This window comes from Oncorhynchus mykiss, chromosome 28 (genome assembly GCF_057628025.1).
Source record: "Oncorhynchus mykiss isolate SJ-2025 chromosome 28, ASM5762802v1, whole genome shotgun sequence".
In the NCBI taxonomy this organism is placed as follows: domain Eukaryota; kingdom Metazoa; phylum Chordata; class Actinopteri; order Salmoniformes; family Salmonidae; genus Oncorhynchus; species Oncorhynchus mykiss.
The window spans coordinates 7,372,706-7,391,841 of NC_143049.1; the positions used below are offsets into that span (position 1 = coordinate 7,372,706).

General features: G+C 40.1%; 1 protein-coding gene across 1 annotated transcript in view; it reads left to right on the forward strand.

The window, feature by feature from the left end:
* The first annotated feature begins 6,603 nt into the window (after positions 1–6,603).
* LOC149970693 (solute carrier family 26 member 6-like) overlaps positions 6,604–19,136 on the forward strand; it is a 40,873-nt gene continuing 28,340 nt past the window's right edge. Inside the window, exon 1 of the mRNA XM_090225685.1 lies at positions 6,604–7,121. Within this exon, the coding sequence (XP_090081811.1) occupies positions 6,982–7,121 (140 nt within the window). The 5' untranslated portion in view covers positions 6,604–6,981. The remainder of the gene's footprint in view (positions 7,122–19,136) is intronic.

Genomic DNA, 19,136 nt, shown 5'->3' on the forward strand with positions numbered 1-19,136 from the left:
CTGATCTCTATCAGAGATGTAGTTAGTAAACCAGGCGAGGCAATCATTTGAGAAACCAAGGCTGTGGAGTCTGCCAATAAGAATGTGGTGATTGACAGAGTCGAAAGCCTTGGCTGCATAGTAATGTCTCTTATCGATGGCGGTTATGATGCCGTTTAGGACCTTGAGCATGGCTGAGGTGCTCCCATGACCAGCTCTGAAACCAGATTGCATAGCGGAGAAGGTACGGCGTTATTCGAAATGGTTGGTAATCTGTTTGTTAACTTGGCTTTCAAATACCTTAGAAAGACAGGGTAGGATAGATATAGGTCTGTAGCAGTTGGGTCTAGAGTTTCACCCCTTTGAAGAAGGGGATGACCGATGCAGCCTTCCAATCTTTGGGAATCTCAGATGATATGAAAGAGAGGTTGAACAGGCTAGTAATAGGGGTTGCAACAATTTCGGCAGATCATTTTAGAAAGAGAGGGTCCATATTGTCTAGCCCGGCTGATTTGTATGGGTCCAGATTATGCAGCTTTTTCAGAACATCAGCTATCTGGATTTGGGTGAAGGAGAAATGCTTATTGAAATTCTCAATTATTGTGGATTTATCAGTGGTAAAAGTGTTTCCTAGCCTAAGAGCAGTGGGCAGCTGGGAGGAGGTGCTCATCTCCATGGACTTTACAGTGTCCCAGAACTTTTTTGAATTAGTACTACAGAATGCAAATTTCTGTTTGAAAAAGCTAGCCTTAGCTTTCTAGCTGCCTGTGTATATTTGTTCCTAACTTCCCTGAAAAGTTGCATATCGTGGGGGTTATTCAATGCTAATGCAGAACGCCACAGGATGTTTTTGTGCTGGTCAAGGGCAGACAGGTCTGGAGTGAACCATGGACTATATCTATTCCTAGTTCTAAATTTATTTGAGTGGGGCATGCTTATTTACGATGGTGAGGAAGGCACTTTTAAAGAATAGCCAGGCATCGTCTACTGACAGGATGAGGTCAATGTCATTCCAGGATACCCCGGCCAGGTCGATTAGAATGGCCTGCTCGCAGAAGTGTTTTAGGGAGCGTTTGACAGTTATGAGGGGTGGTCGTTTGATCACAGACCCATTACGGATGAAGGCAATGAGGCAGTGATCGCGGAGATCTTGATTGAAAACAGCAGAGGTGCATTTGGGGGGCGAGTTTGTTAGGATGACATCTATGAGGGTGCCCGTGTTTACGGACTTAGGGTTGTACCTGGTAGGTTAATTGATAATGTGTGTGAGATTGTGGGCATCAAGCTTAGATTGTAGGATGGCCGGGGTGTTAAGCATGTCCCCATTTAGGTCACCTAGATGCATGAGCTCAGAAGATAGATGGGGGGCAATCAATTCACATATGTTATCGAGGGCACAGCTGGGGGAAGAGGGCGGTCTATAGCAAGCGGCAACAGTAATTTGTTTCTTGTTTCTGGAAAGGTGAATTTTTAGAAGTAGAAGCTCGAATTGTTTGGGTACAGACTTGGATTGTAATACATAACTCTGCAGGCTATCTTTGCAGTAGATTGCAACACCGCGCCCTTTGGCAGTTCTATCTTGGCGGAAAATGTTATAGATAGCGATGGAGATTTCAGAGTTATTGGTGGTTTTCCTAAGCCAGGATTCAGACACGGCTAAGACATCTGGGTTGTCAGAGTGTGCTAAAGCAGTGAGTAAAACAAACTTAGGGAGTAGGCTTCTAATGTTAACATGCATGAGACCAAGGCTTTTACGGTTACAGAAGTCAACAAATGAGAGCACCCGGGGAATAGGAGTGGAGCTAGGAAGTGCAGGGCCTGGATTAACCTCCACATCACCAGAGGAACAGAGGAGAAGTAAGATAAGGGTACGGTTAAAGCCTATACAAACTGGCCTTCTAGCATGTTTGGAACAGAGAGTAAAAGGAGCAGGTTTCTGGGCACGATAGCATAGATTCAATGCATAGTATACAGACAAAGGTAAGGTAGGATGTGAGTACATTGGAGGTAAACCTAGGCATTGAGTAATGATGAGAGAGATATTGTCTCTAGAGACGTTTAACCTCTCTAGGATAGGGGACGCTAGCATCCCACTTGGCCAAAAGCCAGGGAAAATGCAGCACGGCAAATTCAAACAAAAATGAAATAAAAATCTAACTTTCATTAAATCAAGATAAAAATAAAGATACTAAATTGAAGCTACACTCGTTGTGAATCCAGCCAACATGTCCGATTTTAAAAAGGCTTTTTCGGTGAAAGCATAAGAAGCTATTATCTTATGACAGTAAACAAAGAGAGTAGCATATTTAAACTCTGCAGGCGCTACACAAAACGCAGAAATAAATATAAATCATGCCTTACCCTTGACGAGCTTCTTTTGTTGGCACTCCAATATGTCCCATAAACATCACAATTGGTCCTTTTGTCCGATTAATTCCGTCCATATATATCCAAAATGTCAATTTATTTGGTGCGTTTGGTCCACAAAAAAACAGCTTCCAATTTGCGCAACGTCACTACAAAATATCTCAAAAGTTACCTGTAAACTTTGCCAAAACATTTCAAACTACTTTTGTAATACAACTTCAGGTATTGTGGTATTGTGTAGAATGCAAACCCATACATCTCAACACAGCCTGCATGCTTCCTCCAATCAGTCTACATTAGAGGGAGCATCAAGGAGCTTGCTGGCTGCAGCACCACTACACCAAGCCCTGTCCCTTCTGCCCAAATATATTTGTGCAGGCATGGATGTGCCTAAGGGCCAAAAGTACATACACACACACACACACACACACACACACACACACACACACGCTATGGTTGTTCTCATACAAACAAACAGACCCTCACTCGCAATGACTAGCTAACGTGTACTTTACCCATTTCATTACATCTTTATATATTGCAAATAAAATGTAAAAACAATCACAAATATTTTAGATTATTTTCAAACAACGGCATTAGCATAAGAGCAACTTACCAGTCCAAAACAATGTCCTCTCCGTTCAAAAAATATGCCTGTTTCAGTCTTCAAAATGGAGTCTTCAAAAAAGCAGATCTGTCTCACTTTCACAATGAATTTCCTCTAAAATTGTTTCTACATTCGTCTACCTAGTCTTAGAATTAGCTTTCCTTGACTTATTCGCCATGATGTTGGATAAATAAACAGCTGAAGATGCAAGTCACTGAAAAACTGCGTGCATAATAATCTTTGCTGCTTCGCGGTAGAATTGGCAATGGCGAAAGAACGGTCCTTACGCCAGCGTTCAATGGAAAGGTTTGTCTTACAACAAAGAATCATGGGATTTTGCCGTTTACCTATGCCCATTGGCTATCTACCCAGCTAGATTTCAAGACTATCAGTGGTCATTGGGTTAAAAGACAGTCAATCAACGAGACAGTGGTCATATAATTGGTGCACAATGGGCTCGTCACTTGTTGTCTTCCAATCGGTTTTTCCCGGGTCAATACGTCCCACAAAATGACCCATCATGTTTGGTTGTGTTACAAACAAACAGTTGATTGCAAGGAAACCAAACATGACTGGATAAAGTCAGGGAAAGTCTGTCTATTTTACGTTGGATGTTAAGTCAAAAATTGAAATTCAACGAGATAATAATTCACAAAATGTTTTGTGTTAGGCTATAAAAATGTTTTATTTAACCAAACAAAAGACCATTCATTGTGTAACAATGAGCCTTGGGAAGATCTTCAAAGGTAAACGATTTATTTCAATGCAATCTGTGATTTCGTTACGCAAGTGCGGGCTGAATAAGTAGTTTGATATGGGGGTCTGTGCTCAGATAATCGCAGCGTATTATTTCGCAATAAATCATTTTTTAAATTAGCAAGATTCTAGGCTTTCGAATCATGTGAGACACTTGTATTTTCATGAATGTTTAATATGACTATTTATGTAGCGATCACCTATGTTGTCAAATTGAATCCCGCTAACGGGTTCGGTGCGCAGAGATGTTTAACAATTTTACTATTCCTTTTATGAGGTTTCTGTGTTATGCACTATAGCCCTGTCACACCCTGACCATAGTTTGCTTTGTATGTGTCTAGGTTTTGTTTGGTCAGGGTGTGATCTGAGGGGGCATTCTATGTTGTGTGTCTAGTTTGTCTGTTTCTGTGTTTGGCTTGATATGGTTCTCAATCAGAGGCAGGTGTTAGTCATTGTCTCTGATTGGGAACCATATTTAGGTAGCCTGTTTGGTGTTGGGTTTTGTGGGTGATTGTCTCCTGTGTCGGTGTTTGTACCACATGGGACTGGTTTCGGGTTTTCACTTTGTTGTTTTGGTTATGTGTTCAGTTTTCTAATTAAAAAACCATGGACAACTACCGCGCTGCATTTTGGTCTGCCTCTCCTTCCAAGGAAGAACCCCGTTACAAGCCCGTTACCATATATGTGATTAAATATTATCTGCTGTTGGCTTGTGTGGATGTATGTAGGTGTTATGCAACATAGCTGACTTGAAACATTGTTAACAGTTTCAGGGCCATGGGCCTTTCTCATGATGGAAAAATACAGAATAACATGAAGACAGGAACTGTGCAATGAGTTGGGGGGGCACTTTCAGAATGTAGTGTTGCGAGAACAAACTGTCTTTTGTTAGATAACAGGAGCCAGGTGCGAGATAACGGTATCTAGGGAATGAGCGCATAGATACTCCACACAGCAACAGTTACATCTATCAACTGGAGCGCCCGGGGGCTTGTACCAGCTCGTACGACAACAATCAACGATAGGCTGGGTGAGTCTAAACCACGCCCAGTCTCTACTCTGACAGGCCGGCTCGGAAGCAGGAACTTTTTCTGTCAGGGTATATTTATAATATCTTTGTCAAGAACAAGTCAGTTCTCCGTTTTCCCTGCGAGGTGGGACAGAGAGCCCGTATATACGAAAATTGCATTTACCACTTATTACTTAGCTAATAAAAAATACGTAGTATACAATCGGTGACTCATTGTCATATTCATCTTGATACCAGATTCGAATTAACGCAACTCTAACACTTTCTTACAGACAAAGGGGAGGCTATATGGTCAACCATCACATCCATCCGTCTCTAAATCCCCATCTTCAGGGTCTGACTGGTTCAGACAGTGTCTCTTCCTCACTTCCCGCTCACTCCAGGTTCCGTATGTTTTCTTTCCCTGGATAGATCAAACGTCTTGCCTTTAGGGCCTGGGTCTTTAAGGATAGAAGCGCCCAGCGGCGTAATTGTTCTCGATGTTGGAAAAGATTGTCCAGCTGTTTCATCATGGCCAGGAATATATGATAATCATCCCCACTTAAAGCTAAATACAGGCACATAATAGGTCACATCCTTGCAGGCTTTTGAAAATACATACAAACTAACCGATGTTGTAGCATTTGAACTATTGAATTGAGGCTGCACCAATACCCCAGGACATTACTGTTTCATATACAACAGCCCTAACGTCACTACAACTGTAACGGTCGTTGATGTTGGAAGGTGAGGACCAAGGTGCAGCGTGGTATGTGTCCATGTTTATTCAATGAACACGGAAATAACAAAACTAACAAAGAGAACGACCGAAAACAGTTCTGGCTGGTGCAGACACACAACAGAAAACAATCATCCACGAAACACAATAGAAAACAGGCTCCCTAAATATGGTTCTCAATCAGGGACAACGATTGACAGCTGCCTCTGATTGAGAACCATATCAGGCCAAACACAGAAATAGCAAATAATAGAAAACCCACCCAACTCACACCCTGACCATACTAAAACAAAGACAAAACAAAAGAACTAAGGTCAGAACGTGACAACAACAGGGGGGGCATACTCTTTGAAATGTTCAAACACATTCCCAGTTCAACGAGGTCCCTACACATCAATCATCATGACACCTTTACTTCAAAGGAACAGATGCACTATCTGGTTAAATAAGCACTCACTCTATAGCGTGAGAACTTCTTGTCAAGATGTCAGGACGTATATGGGCATAAGCACTCCCTCATACCGTGAGAACGTCCGGACAGGATGCACTTATATGGGCGTAACCTCCGGACCATAAAATAGGGTCATAAATCACACGCTATAGAGTGAGTGTTTATTTAACCAGATAGTGCATCATAAATCACACGTTTGACATGTACCGTCCACTGTATTATCTCTATTATTAACTAAATTGAAAAGTTATTACATCTAGAAAAGTTATTACATTAACCATTATTAGTTTGATTACCCTGACATAAAATGTGTAGTGTATTTGAGGTTGAAAAAGTCTTCTGAAGTTTGTAATTTCCACTTTTAAATTTCAGACTTGATTTTCCCTTGCGAAAAATATATCAACACCTACGAAAATTTACATTTATTACAATCCACATAATAATTCACATTTCCTGTTGCTGCAGGATTATTTTCCTGTCTCAAAGTAAGATCCCATACTGTAACTAACTGCAATGTTGTTTATCCATCCTCTGTTCTCAGTAGTCACAGTGGTAAATCCCAGCAACAAATAAAGGTGTATTTGGGTTTATTTGGCTTTTCTATAACAAGATAATTTTCTTGGGAACAGTCATATTTATACAACATGATGCCAAGTGTGTTGTTTTTACATAAACAGCCACTCCTTTCCCTTTTTGCAATATATCACACCTGAGGATATTTTAACCACAAATCTCAATATCCTTATCCGAGACCGAATCAGTCAGCCAAGTCTCTGTGAAAACCAGAATATCAGGGAATGTGTCCTGCACCCAGATATGAGGAAGGTCCAACTGAGATACCAACAAAGAAACAGCCAGGAGTACACTCAGACTAGCTTGGAACATAGAGTAGCTTTTTGTACCTCTTATCAGGGTGTTTGACAGTTTGTTGATAATTTTGAGACCTTTGTGAGAGGTTTTTCCTCCGCACACTGTTTCAGACTAGAAGGACAGACAAAGAGACATAGACAGAAAGAAAAGAGAGAGACACACAAAGCAATAAACACACAGACATTCAGTGTTGGAAGACAGCCATGGGAGTTGAGGAACAGAGGGCTGGGGAGTTTTACGTGGAGAGGGATGTTATGAACGAGCTTTGCTTGGACAAGTTGGCCAGAAGACGGACTCACTCCACCAGACCTCTCCTGAAGGAGCGGGTGAAAGATTCCCTCAGGTAAGATAGTAACATTCCATTGGGCACAAACTGATTGAATCAACTTTGTTTCAATGTAATTTGTCAACGTATTGTGATGTGGAATTTATTAAAATACATTGGATTTGCAAAAGTCATCAATGTTTGACTGATTTAGAGGGTGAAATTTCAACAACGGGATTATGTCATGGTAATCAATTTTCAACATAGACAAAACCTTGCATAAATGTGCCTCCACTTAAAAACTCAATACATTCACTATTGCAATCAAAGTCATTTCAAAGGGTAGATTTAACAGAGCAAATGAAAAGTAAATATACTTTATCATTCATATATCATCAATTATGCTTTTTAGGCCCATGTCTTCTAAAGCTATCATTTCATTTCAACCCAGAATTCAACAAGAAAATTGAAAATAGGCCTAATGTTTCAAGCTTTGGTTTATTTCACATCTCCATCGCTTACAAACATCTAAGTTAAAGAATAAGCCTAAATCAAACTTTAAATTATCAAACTTTAAATAATGAAGTTTAGTATAATTGTGGGATTTAAATTAAAAACCAATGTTCCCAGAGACTGCATTCATGGTAAATGCTGGATATCTGGGCTCAATTAGAAATTACCTTTAAATTTCAATCGCGCTACAGCACTAAACTTCCGCAATATGGATTCAATCAAAATCAAATGTTATTGGTCGTATACACATATTTATCAGATGTTATTGCGGATGTAATGAAATACTTGTTTTCCTAGCTCCAACAGAGAAGTAATATCTGACAATACACAACAATGGACACAAATCTTATTCCATCCCTTTACATTTGTGTGTATTAGGTAGTTATTGTGGAATTGTTAGATTACTTGTTATATATTACTGCACTCTCAGAACACTCGCATTAACATCTGCTAACTGTGACCAATAAAATTTGATTTGATTTGAAAAATCTAAAAGTAAAAGAATAGAATTAAGATATATATAAAAATTAGGATTAGCAATGTTGGAGTCCGGAGTGTATATATACAGTGCATTCGGAAAGTATTGAGACCTCTTGAATTTTTCCACATTTTGTTACGTTACAGCCTTATTTTCCTCATCAATCTACACACAATACCCAATAATGACAAAATATATTTAGCAAATATTGCAAAATGTATCACATAAGTATTCTTTTTTTTTTTTTTTTTCAATTTAAAGTTTTATTAAGTTCTTGTTTTTCAATCAACCAACAAAACACATTTCACATTCACAGGCTTCAAAAAAATAAAAAGTCAAAAAATAAAAATACAATTAAAATGAATGATAAAGTCAAATGAAAGCATTTATTTTCCTTGGTATATATATATATATATATATATATATATATATACATACATACATACATACATACATACTCAAAAACGAAATTAAAATAAAAAACAACATATAACACTTGCAGCAGCTCTATCAAGGTTCTTATCAGCTATTTCAAGCATTCGCTGAGACGACGGGCCAATAATTCGTTTTTAGGTTTTACAGTACCTTACACAACATGTATCTGCGCATTTCCCTAGTCACCCCGTTCACTCTGTCCAGTTTGAAATATAGTTGAATAGTGGAGACCAGAGTCTATCAAACTTGGGCTGTCTCTTGTGGAGGTCATAAGTGAGCTTTTCAAGAGGAAGAAAGTCAACAATCTGGTCAATCCACATTTTAAATGTAGGAGGGGTATTTGAGGCCCACAATAGAAGAATACATTTCTTAGCAAAGTATGTAATAGTCATGAGCAAATTTTCTCTGTCAGGATCAAGAACAAAGTCCTGCTGGGCATTAAGAAGATAGATACACGAGGTCATATCAAACTGTACCTCTAGTATTTTCTGTGCAGCAGTATGTACAGATTGCCAGAATCTGGCAATCTCCCTACAGCTCCAAAATACATGCATATAGGTTCCACTTTCAGAGGTACATCTTTTACAGTTAGGAGACATATCTGTTTTCATTCTATGGAGTCTCAAAGGAGTATAATAAAATTTGTACAAACATTTGTAATTAGATTCTTTCATTTTTACACTGGTAGAGGAGCAGTATACCCTGTCGCAAACCTCCGCCCATAACTCATCACTGATAGTCAGACCAAGGTCCTTTTCCCAGATTATTTTCAAAGGAGTAAAGGAGGAGCTTCCTTTCTCAGAAAGGAGTCTATAGATGTAAGATATTTTGCCTTTAATGGATTGTGCTGTGACAAGAAGGGTTTCAACTTCATTCAACTGAGTGCTAAAGCTCCTCTTGGAGGTAAATGAGGAAATGACATGTCTAATTTGAAGATATTTGAAAAAATGGGATCTTGGCACATCGAATTCACTGCAGAGCTCTTGAAAGGATTTCAGTTTTCTGATGAAATAGGTCTGAAAAGGTCCTGATTCCTAGAGTATGCCAAAGATTAAAGTTGGCCTCCCTCAGGGCTTTTGGCAAGTCTGGGTTGCCCACTATAGGCGAGTGAGAACATATTTGGGAGGAAATGCCCAGGTATTTCTTACAGTCCCTCCACGCTAGTAGGGTGCTGTAAATCACAAAGGTTTTGGCTATGTTTCCCACTTCACTAAAGTTATTAATGAATATAATTGAGCTTAAGGGCAATGAACCACAGGATTGGGCTTCTATCTGAATCCACGTTGACTCTTGTCTGTTTGAGATCCATGTTAGCATGTTGCGGATTTGGGCAGACCAGTAGTACAATTGAAGGGAGGGAAGGGCAAGACCACCCTTAGATTCAGGTTTCGATAGAGTGGAAAACTTGATCCTAGGTTTTTTATTGCCCCATATAAATTTGGTGATGCTTTGGTTAGTTGTTTTGAAGAAGGAAACTGGGAGATAGCATGGGAGCATCTGAAATAAGTAGTTCAGTCTAGGGAGGACGTTCATACGGATTACATTAATTCTTCCTACTAAGCTAATTGGGAGGGAGATCCAGGTTTGGAGATCGTTCTTCATTCGGTCCAGGAGTGGAAAATAGTTTTCCTTAAAAAGGCTATTCAGATCTGGTGTTATGAAGATCCCGAGGTATTGAAACCCCTGTGTTTTCCATTGGAAAGGACAAAGTGTCTTCATAGAGCTGGTGAGTGTAATATTGAGAGGGCAGGCAGTGGATTGGTTAAAATTGATCTTACAACCTGAAAACTTGCCATACTGAGCAATTGTGTCTAAAATGAGAGGGAGGGATTTCTCAGGGTTGGATATGTAGAGCAAGACATCATCCGCGTAAAGCGAAATCTTGTGCTGCAGGCCGCCTGCAGAAACACCCATAATACTTGGATTGCTCCTTATCAGCTCTGCCAGAGGCTCCGTCCCCAACAAGTAGAGCAGCGGGGACAGCGAACACCCTTGTCTTGTGCCCCGTTCCAGAGGGAATCTGTCAGAGTTCAGTCCATTAGTAGTCACCATGGCATTTGGATGAGAGTATAGTGATTTGATCCATTTAATAAAATTTGGGCCCATATTGAACTTTTCTAAGACTGAAAACAGAAAGCTCCACTCCATCCTGTCAAACGCCTTCTCAGCATCCAGTGAAGCCAGCAGGACAGGGGTCTTCTGTGTGTTTACTTGATCAATAATATTAAACCTCTACAGGATCGGTGTCACCCCCGTGGGACGGTTGAGCTAATGTAGGCTAATGTGATTAGCATGAGGTTGTCAGTAACAAGAACACTTCCCAGACAGACATATCTGATATGGGCAGAAAGCTTAAATTATTGTTAATCTAACTGCACTGTCCAATTTAAAGTAGCTATTACAGTGAAATAATACCATGCTATTGTTTGAGGAGAGTGCACCGTCATGAACTTGAAAATGCATCAATTAACCAATTAGGCACTTTTGGGCAGACTTGATACAACATTTTGAACAGAAATGTTAATTGGATCAGTCTTAAATTTTGCACATACACTGCTAGTGGCCAAACTCAATATTGCGTCTAACCTGGATTAATACATTGTGATCTTTCTCTTGCATTTCAAAGATGATGGGGGAATGTTATGCTTTTTCTTTGTTTACCAGATCTAATGTGTTGCATTATCCTACATTAAGTGTTTCCTTTCAAATTGTATCAAGAATAGGCATATCCTTCAGGTCCTGAGCTACAGGCAGTTAGATTTGGGTATGTCGTTTTATGCGGAAATTGAAAAAAAGGGTCTGATCCTCATATTTTCTTAAAACTGCATTGTTGGTTAAGGGCTTGCACTGCAATTAAACATCTAATGTATCTGGTTGAGAGAATTCCAAGAGTGTGCAAAGCTGTCATCAAGTATCCCTAACCCTAAATATATTTTCATTTGTTTATCACTTTTTAGGTTACTACATGATGCCGTATGTGTTATTTCATAGTGTTGATGCCTTCACTATTATTCTACAATATAAAAAATAGTAAAAATATAGAAAATGAATGAGTAGGTTTATCCAAACTTTTGACTAGTATATTAAAATATTAACTCAATATGTAAAGTGTTGTTCCCATGTTTCATGATTTGAAATAAACATCCCAGATATGTTAGATTTAAAATAAAAGCTAATTTCGCTCAAATATTGTTCACAAATTTATTTACATCCCTGTTAGTGAGATATGTATATTTTGCCAAGATAATCCATCCACCTGACAGGTGTGGCATTTCAAGAGGCTGAATAAATAGCATGATCATTACACAGGTCCAACTTGTGCTGGGGACAATACAAATATACTATAAATTGTGCAGTTTTGTCACGCAACACAATTGCACAGATGCCTCAAGTTTTGAGGGAGCGTGTAAATGGCATGTTGACTGCAGGAATGTCCAACAGAGCTGTTGCCAGATAATTTAATGTTACTTTCTCAACAATAAGCCGCCTCCAAAGTCATTTTAGAGAATTTGGCAATACGCTCAACCAGACTAAAAACCGCAGACCACATGTAACCATGCCAGCCCAGGACCTCCACATCCGGCTTTGTTACCTGAAGGATCGTCTGAGACCATCCACCAGGACAGCTGATGAAACTGAGGAGTTTTTCTGTCTGTAATAAAGCCCTTCTGTGTGGGGAAAACTCATTCTAATTGACTGAGTCTGGCTCCCAAGAGGGTGGGCTTATGCCCTCCCAGGCACACCCATGGCTGCGCCCATAGATTAGGGCCAAATTATTTTATTTAAACTGTATCTCAGGAAAATCTTGAAATTGTTGTATGTTGCATTTATATTTGTTCAGTATATACAGTGCATTCGGGAAAAGTATTCAGATCCCTTGACTTTTTCCACATTTTGATAAGTCACAGATTTTTCTCAAATGTATTAAATTATTTATTTTTCCTCATCAATCTACACACAATACCGCATAATGACAAAGAGATAATGGGTTTTAGAAATGTTTCTAATTTACTTACTTATTTAGACCCTTTGCTATGAGATTCATCTCAGGTACATCCTGTTTCCATTGATCATCCTTGAGATGTTTGTACAACTTTATTGGAGTGGTAAATTCAATAGATTGGACATGATTTGGAAAGGGAAACATCTGTCTATATAAGGTCCCACAGTTGACAGTGCATGTCAGAGCAAAAACCAAGCCATGAGGTCGAATTAATTGTCCGTAGAACTCAGAGATAAGATTGTGTCGAAGGCACAGATCTGGGGAAGGGTACCAAAAAATGTCTGCAGTATTGAAGGTCCCCAAGAACACAGTAGCCCCCATCATTCTTAAATGGAAGAAGTTTGGGATCACCAAGACTTTACCTAGAGCTGGCCGCCCGGCCAAACTGATTAATCGGGGGAAAAGGCCTTGGCTTCAACACCTCCATGCTATCAAACGAAGCGTTCCATACATTGGTAACTACATGGATAGACAACTACACACAAGACAATAAAGATTCTCCTGTTTCTCCGGCCACAATGTGGGACGCTGCTAAAGCCACACTAAGAGGTCATCTAATTGCATATGCTTCCTCTAAGAAAAAAGCAATGGAAGCACACAGGCTAGATCTTGAGAGGGAGCTGGAATGCTGTGAAAAAAATACATAAACAATCCCTAGACAGCACCTCCTGGAGTCATCTTAAAGCATCCAAAACCAAACTGAATTTGGACTACACTCGGGAGATAAAAAAAAGTTTTCTTGACTAAACAGAAATACCATGAGTATAGCAATAGGCCCAGTAGATTGCTTGCTTACCAATTAAAAAAGGAGCAGTCAGAGCGTACAATCATGGCTATCCGAACAGCAGAGGACGAGGTCACATATGACCCAAAAAATATCAATTTACATTTTCATGATTTTTACTGCAAACTATATACCTCTGAGAGAAAACACACGGAGGCAGAACTCCACTCTTTCCTAGAGGGAATCTCGCTACCTAAACTATCAGAGACCGACTAAGAAGACCTCAACTCCCCCTTCACTCCTGAGGAGATCCTGGAGGCAATTACCTCCATGCCACCTAATAAGTCCCCAGGCCCAGATGGATTCCCCAGAGAGTTCTACAAAGCTTTTTGGCCCCAGCTCAGCCCTATCTTCATGCCAATGCTGTAGGATTTTTGCAAAAACGGAGTTCTCCCAGACTCAATGCACACAGCTCGCATTACAGTGTTGCTAAAAAAAGACAAGGACCCCCTATCCTGCTCGTCCTTCCGGCCCATAAGCTTGTTGGATTTCGACTATAGAATAATTACCAAATTGCTCGCCAAAAGACTAAACACTCTTCTTCCCAAAATAATAAAAGCGGACCAAACTGGATTTATTAGAGACAGATACTCTTCTGATAACATTCGCCGTCTTTTTAATAACTTAGCTTCACAACCAAATACAATTCAATAAAGCTTTTTCAATACAGTTAAAAAGCCTAAAGTGAATGTGATCTTACTATTGTAACAGTATTTATTCAACCTTAAAATTAGAAAGACATTAATTGACACATTTGTCTTGAAGTTTACTGTAAATGTCCTCTTATGTAATCATAGAAAGCGTGCATGTTCAAGATAGCAAGCAAATGTTGCAGGTCTGTGGAGATCATATTTGCTTTAATAATCTGCACAGAACTTTGTTGTGCTTTAAAATGGTTAAAAGCGCAGTGACACATTGGGAATTTATCAATCTTTTGGCTGTCTTTTTGAGTGGGTATTGAGCAAAAATATAAACGCAAGATGTAAGGTGGTTCATGAGCTAACATAAAAGATTGCAGAAATGTTCCATAAGCACAAAAAGCATGTAAAAAAATTTCACAAAATAGTTTACATTGCTGTTAGTGAGCATTTGTCCTTGTCCAAGATAATCCATCCACCTGACATGTGTGGCATACCAAGAAGCTGATTGAACAGCATGATCATCACACAGGTGCATCTTATGCTGGGGACAATAAAAGGCCAATCTAAAATGTCCAGTTTTGTCCCACAACACAAAGTTGTGATGGAGCATGCAATTGGAATGTTGACTGCTGAAATTTCCACCAAAGCTGATGCTTGAGATTTTTATGTTAATTTCTTTACTATAAGCAAATCAAATCAAATGTATTTTTATAGCCCTTCGTACATCAGCTGATAACTCAAAGTGCTGTACAGAAACCCAGCCTAAAACCCCAAACAGCAAGCAATGCAGGTGTTGAAGCACGTTGGTTAGGAAAAACTCCCTAGAAAGGCCAAAACCTAGGAAGAAACCTGAAGAGGAACCAGGCTATGAGGGGTGGCCAGTCCTTTTCTGGCTTTGCCGGGTGGAGATTATAACAGAACATGGCCAAGATGTTCAAATGTTCATAAATGACCAGCATGGTCAAATAATAGGTCTGGGACAGGTAGCACGTCCGGTGAACAGGTCAGGATTCCATAGCCGCAGGCAGAACAGTTGAAACTGGAGCAGCAGCACGGCCAGGTGGACTGGGGACAGCAAGGAGTCATCATGCCAGGTAGTCCTGAGGCATGGTCCTAGGGCTCAGGTCCTCCGAGAGAGAGAAAGAGAGAATTAGAGAGAGCATACTTAAATTCACACAGGACACTGGAATAGACAGGAGAAGTACACCAGATATAACAAACTGACCCTAGCCCCCTGACACATAAACTACTGCAGCATAAATACTGGAGGCTGAGACAGGAGGGGTCAGGAGACACTGTGGCCCCATCCGATGACACCCCCAGACAGGGCCAAACAGTAAGGATATAACCCCACCCACTTTGCCAAAGCACCGCCCCCACACCACTAGAGGGATATCTTCAACCACCAACTTACCATCCTGAGACAAGGCCGAGTATAGCCCACAAAGATCTCCGCCACGGCACAACCCAAGGGGGGTCGCCAACCCAGACAGGAAGATCACATCAGTGACTCAACCCACTCAAGTGACGCACCCCTCCTAGGGAGGGCATTAAAGAGCACCAGTAAGCCAGCCCCTGTAATAGAGTTAGAGGAATCCCAGTGGAGAATCCCAGCCACCTCTAATGTCGTTTTAGAGAATTTTTGCAGTACATTCAACAGGCCTCACAACCGCAGACCACGTGTAACTATGCCAGCCCAGCACCTCCTAATCCGGCTTCTTTACCTGAAGGATCGTCTGAGACCAACCACCCAGACAGCTGATGAAACTCTGGGTTTGCATAACCAAAGAATTTCTGCACATACTGTCAGAAACTGACTTCAGGAATTTCCACCAATGCTGTTGCCAGAGAATTAAATGTTAATTTCTCTACTACTGTATAAGCCACCTCCAAAGTCGTTTTAGAGAATTTGTACATTCAACAGGTCTCACAACCACAGACCACGTGTAACGACGCCAGCCCAGGACCTCCTCATCCGGCTTCTTCACCTGAGGGATCATCTGTGTCGTATCTTTGGCATCATTAAAGTGAAGACTGTTACTTTATCAAATCAATTCTCTGTAATTATTATTACGTGATTAAACTAATCATGTAAATGTAATTAACTAGGAAGTCGGGGAGCCAAGGAAAATCTTCAGATTATAATTATCCTAATATAACTCTTCTGGTATTTTAATATCTGATCATTTAGTCTTCTAATTAATGAATTATTCATTACCTCACATTAGTCTCATTCCAAACGTTGTAAATTGTTGGTTATCTGCACGAACCCAGCCATTACTATGAATAATCCATACATCAATTGTCTTAATCATGTTTATACTAACTAAATAATCACTGAAATGCATAAACAAACAACAAGGCAGATATGGTTACAAGGAAATGATAGGGGAGGTTTCCTAGTGGGCTAAGCCAATATGACGGCTTGGTGGACAAAGGGAAGTGGGAAAAAAGGCAGGAAAGAAGAGAAGGAGTCACTACACAGTTGATAAATATATTAATTGAAATGCTAATCCTTTGCACATGAACGCTCACTCATTCGGAAATAATTGCAATCTATATATATTTACGCCCAGTGTGTCGTCGTGATCTCTATTGGAATCGTCAATCCTTCTGTTGGAGAATCAGTTCATCATCGTCTCTCTCTCTGCTTCCCTAAAGATCAGTCTTTCATGGTTAGAATGGATACTTCAGAGTACCATTCAGCAATGTTCTCATAGAATAGATGTTTCAGCAGTTGTCTGTCTTCTCATCCCAGGTTGACATAATTTCTAGCTGCAGACAAGTAATTAGTATCTAAGATTTGCTCTTATTCTGTCAGGATCCATAGTCTCAGAGTTTAACCATTTCCCGCCGTGTAGACAATGCTACACGTGGTATGGTTAAGAATTCAACAACCGTTGCAGGCTTACCTTAAACTGAGGTTTTTGTGGTCTAAACTCAACCTGTATCCCCTCGGTGTCCATCGAGGTACGCGTGGCCTGAAGAGGATTTCCTCAGGAGGGTTCTTTATTCGTAACAGTAGAAAAGGGCTGTTCCATGATGCCAGATCATGTCTGTGTTCATGGGGGCGGGCCAATGACTTAGTTAATCTCTCTTGGGTAGGGGGCAATATTTTCACCTCCGGATGAAAAGCGTGCCCAAAGTAAACTGCCTGTTACTCAGGCCCAGAAGCATATATAATATGCATACAATTGGTGGAGATGGATAGAGAACACTCTAAGGTTTATAAAACTGTTAAAATAATGTCTGTGAGTATAACATAACTGATATGGCAGGCAAAATCCAAAGGACAAACCATCCAGGGGGAAAACAAATTGAGGTCATAGGATTTTCTGGTTGCAGTTTCTATGGCTTCCACTAGATGTCAACAGTCTTTAGAAAATGTTCGATGTTTTTATTTTGAAAAATGAAGAAGTAGTGCTATTCATTGTAAGTGTCACTCCAGGTGGACTCTACTGTTTTGGTGTGCGTGAACTGGAGCGCGCTTCACGTGTTTTTTTCCGGTATTAGAAACAGTTTATTCCGTCTTAATTTGTGACTAGGGGGCAGTATTTTTTGGGGAAAAATAACGTTCCTGTAGTAAACAGGATATTTTGTCAGGACAAGATGCTAGAATATGCATATAATTGACAGCTTAGGATAGAAAACACTCAAAAAATATTGTCTGTGAGTTTAACAGAACGGATGTTGCAGGCGAAAGCCTGAGAAAAATCCAATCGGGAAGTGCCTCTTGTTTTGAAAGCGCTGCGTTCCAATGCGTCCCTATTGAGCAGTGAATGGGCTATCAACCAGATTACTCTTTCTCTGTATTCCCCAAGATGTCTACAGCATTGTGTCGTAGTTTTACGCATTTATGTTGAAGAATACCCGTAAGCGGCTACATTGCGCAAGTGGTCACCTGATGGCTCCCAGAGTGACTCTCGCATAAAATACAGAGGTAGCCATTATTCCAATCTGTCCTACTGAAAAAACGAATTGTCCCGGTGGATATATTATCGAATAGATATTTGAAAAACATCTTGAGGATTGATTATAAACAACGTTTGCCATGTGACTGCCATGTGACTGCAATTTCCGGGCGATTTCTCAGCCAAACGTGAAGAACAAACGGAGCTATTTCGCATAAAAAAATAATATTTTTGGAAAAAATGAACATTTGCTATCTAACTGGGAGTCTCGTGAGTGAAAACATCCGAAGCTCATCAAAGGTAAACGATTTAATTTGATTGTTTTTAATTTTTCCGTGACCAAGTTACCTGCTATAAGCTGGACAAAATGCTATGCTAGGCTATCGATAAACTTACACAAATGCTTGTCTAGCTTTGGCTGTAAAGCATATTTTGAAAATCTGAGATGACAGGGTGATTAACAAAAGGCTAAGCTGTGTCTCAATATATTTCACTTGTGATTTTCATGAATAGGAATATTTTCTAGGAACATTTATGTCCGTTGCGTTATGCTAATTAGTGTCAGTCGATGATTACGCTCCCGCATGCGGGATGGGGAGTCACTAGAGGTTAATTAACCTCACTAGCGTGGGGGCAGAAATCAAAATTTTGGATGAAAAGCGTACCCACAGTAACCTGCCTGCTACTCAGGTCCAGAATCTAGGATAGGCATATAGAGAATAGAACTGATATGGCAGCCGAAAACCTGAGGAAGATCCATCCAGGAAATGCTATTATTTTGAAATGCCTGTTGTTCCATTAAAAGCCTATCCACCATACAAAGATTTATGACCCAGTTCACAATCTCTATGGCTTCCACTACATGTGGCCAGTCTTTAGGCATTGTTTCAGGCTTTTACTCTGAAAAATTAGGGAGAAACACCACTTTCAATGAGAAGACAGTAGAAATTTCCAGACATGAGTCCTGCGCGTGACCGGGAGCGTGCCTTTCTTGATTGATTATAAACATCGTTTGACATGTTTCTACAAACTTTTATGGTACTTTTTTGATTTGTAGTCTGTCTGTTGTGTCTGCACTTTGTTCAACTGGATTACTGAACAAAATGCAACAACAAAACGGAGGTTTTTGAATATAGAGAGGGACTTTATCGAACAAAATGAACATTTATTGTGTAACATGGAGTCTTGTGAGTACAAGCATATGAAGATCATCAAAGGTAGTGATTATTTTATCGCTATTTCTGACCTGTGTAACTCCTCTTCTTACTTGTATATAACACATATATTTTCACGCTCTGCAATCTCGCAGGATGTTGGCCAGGTGGGAC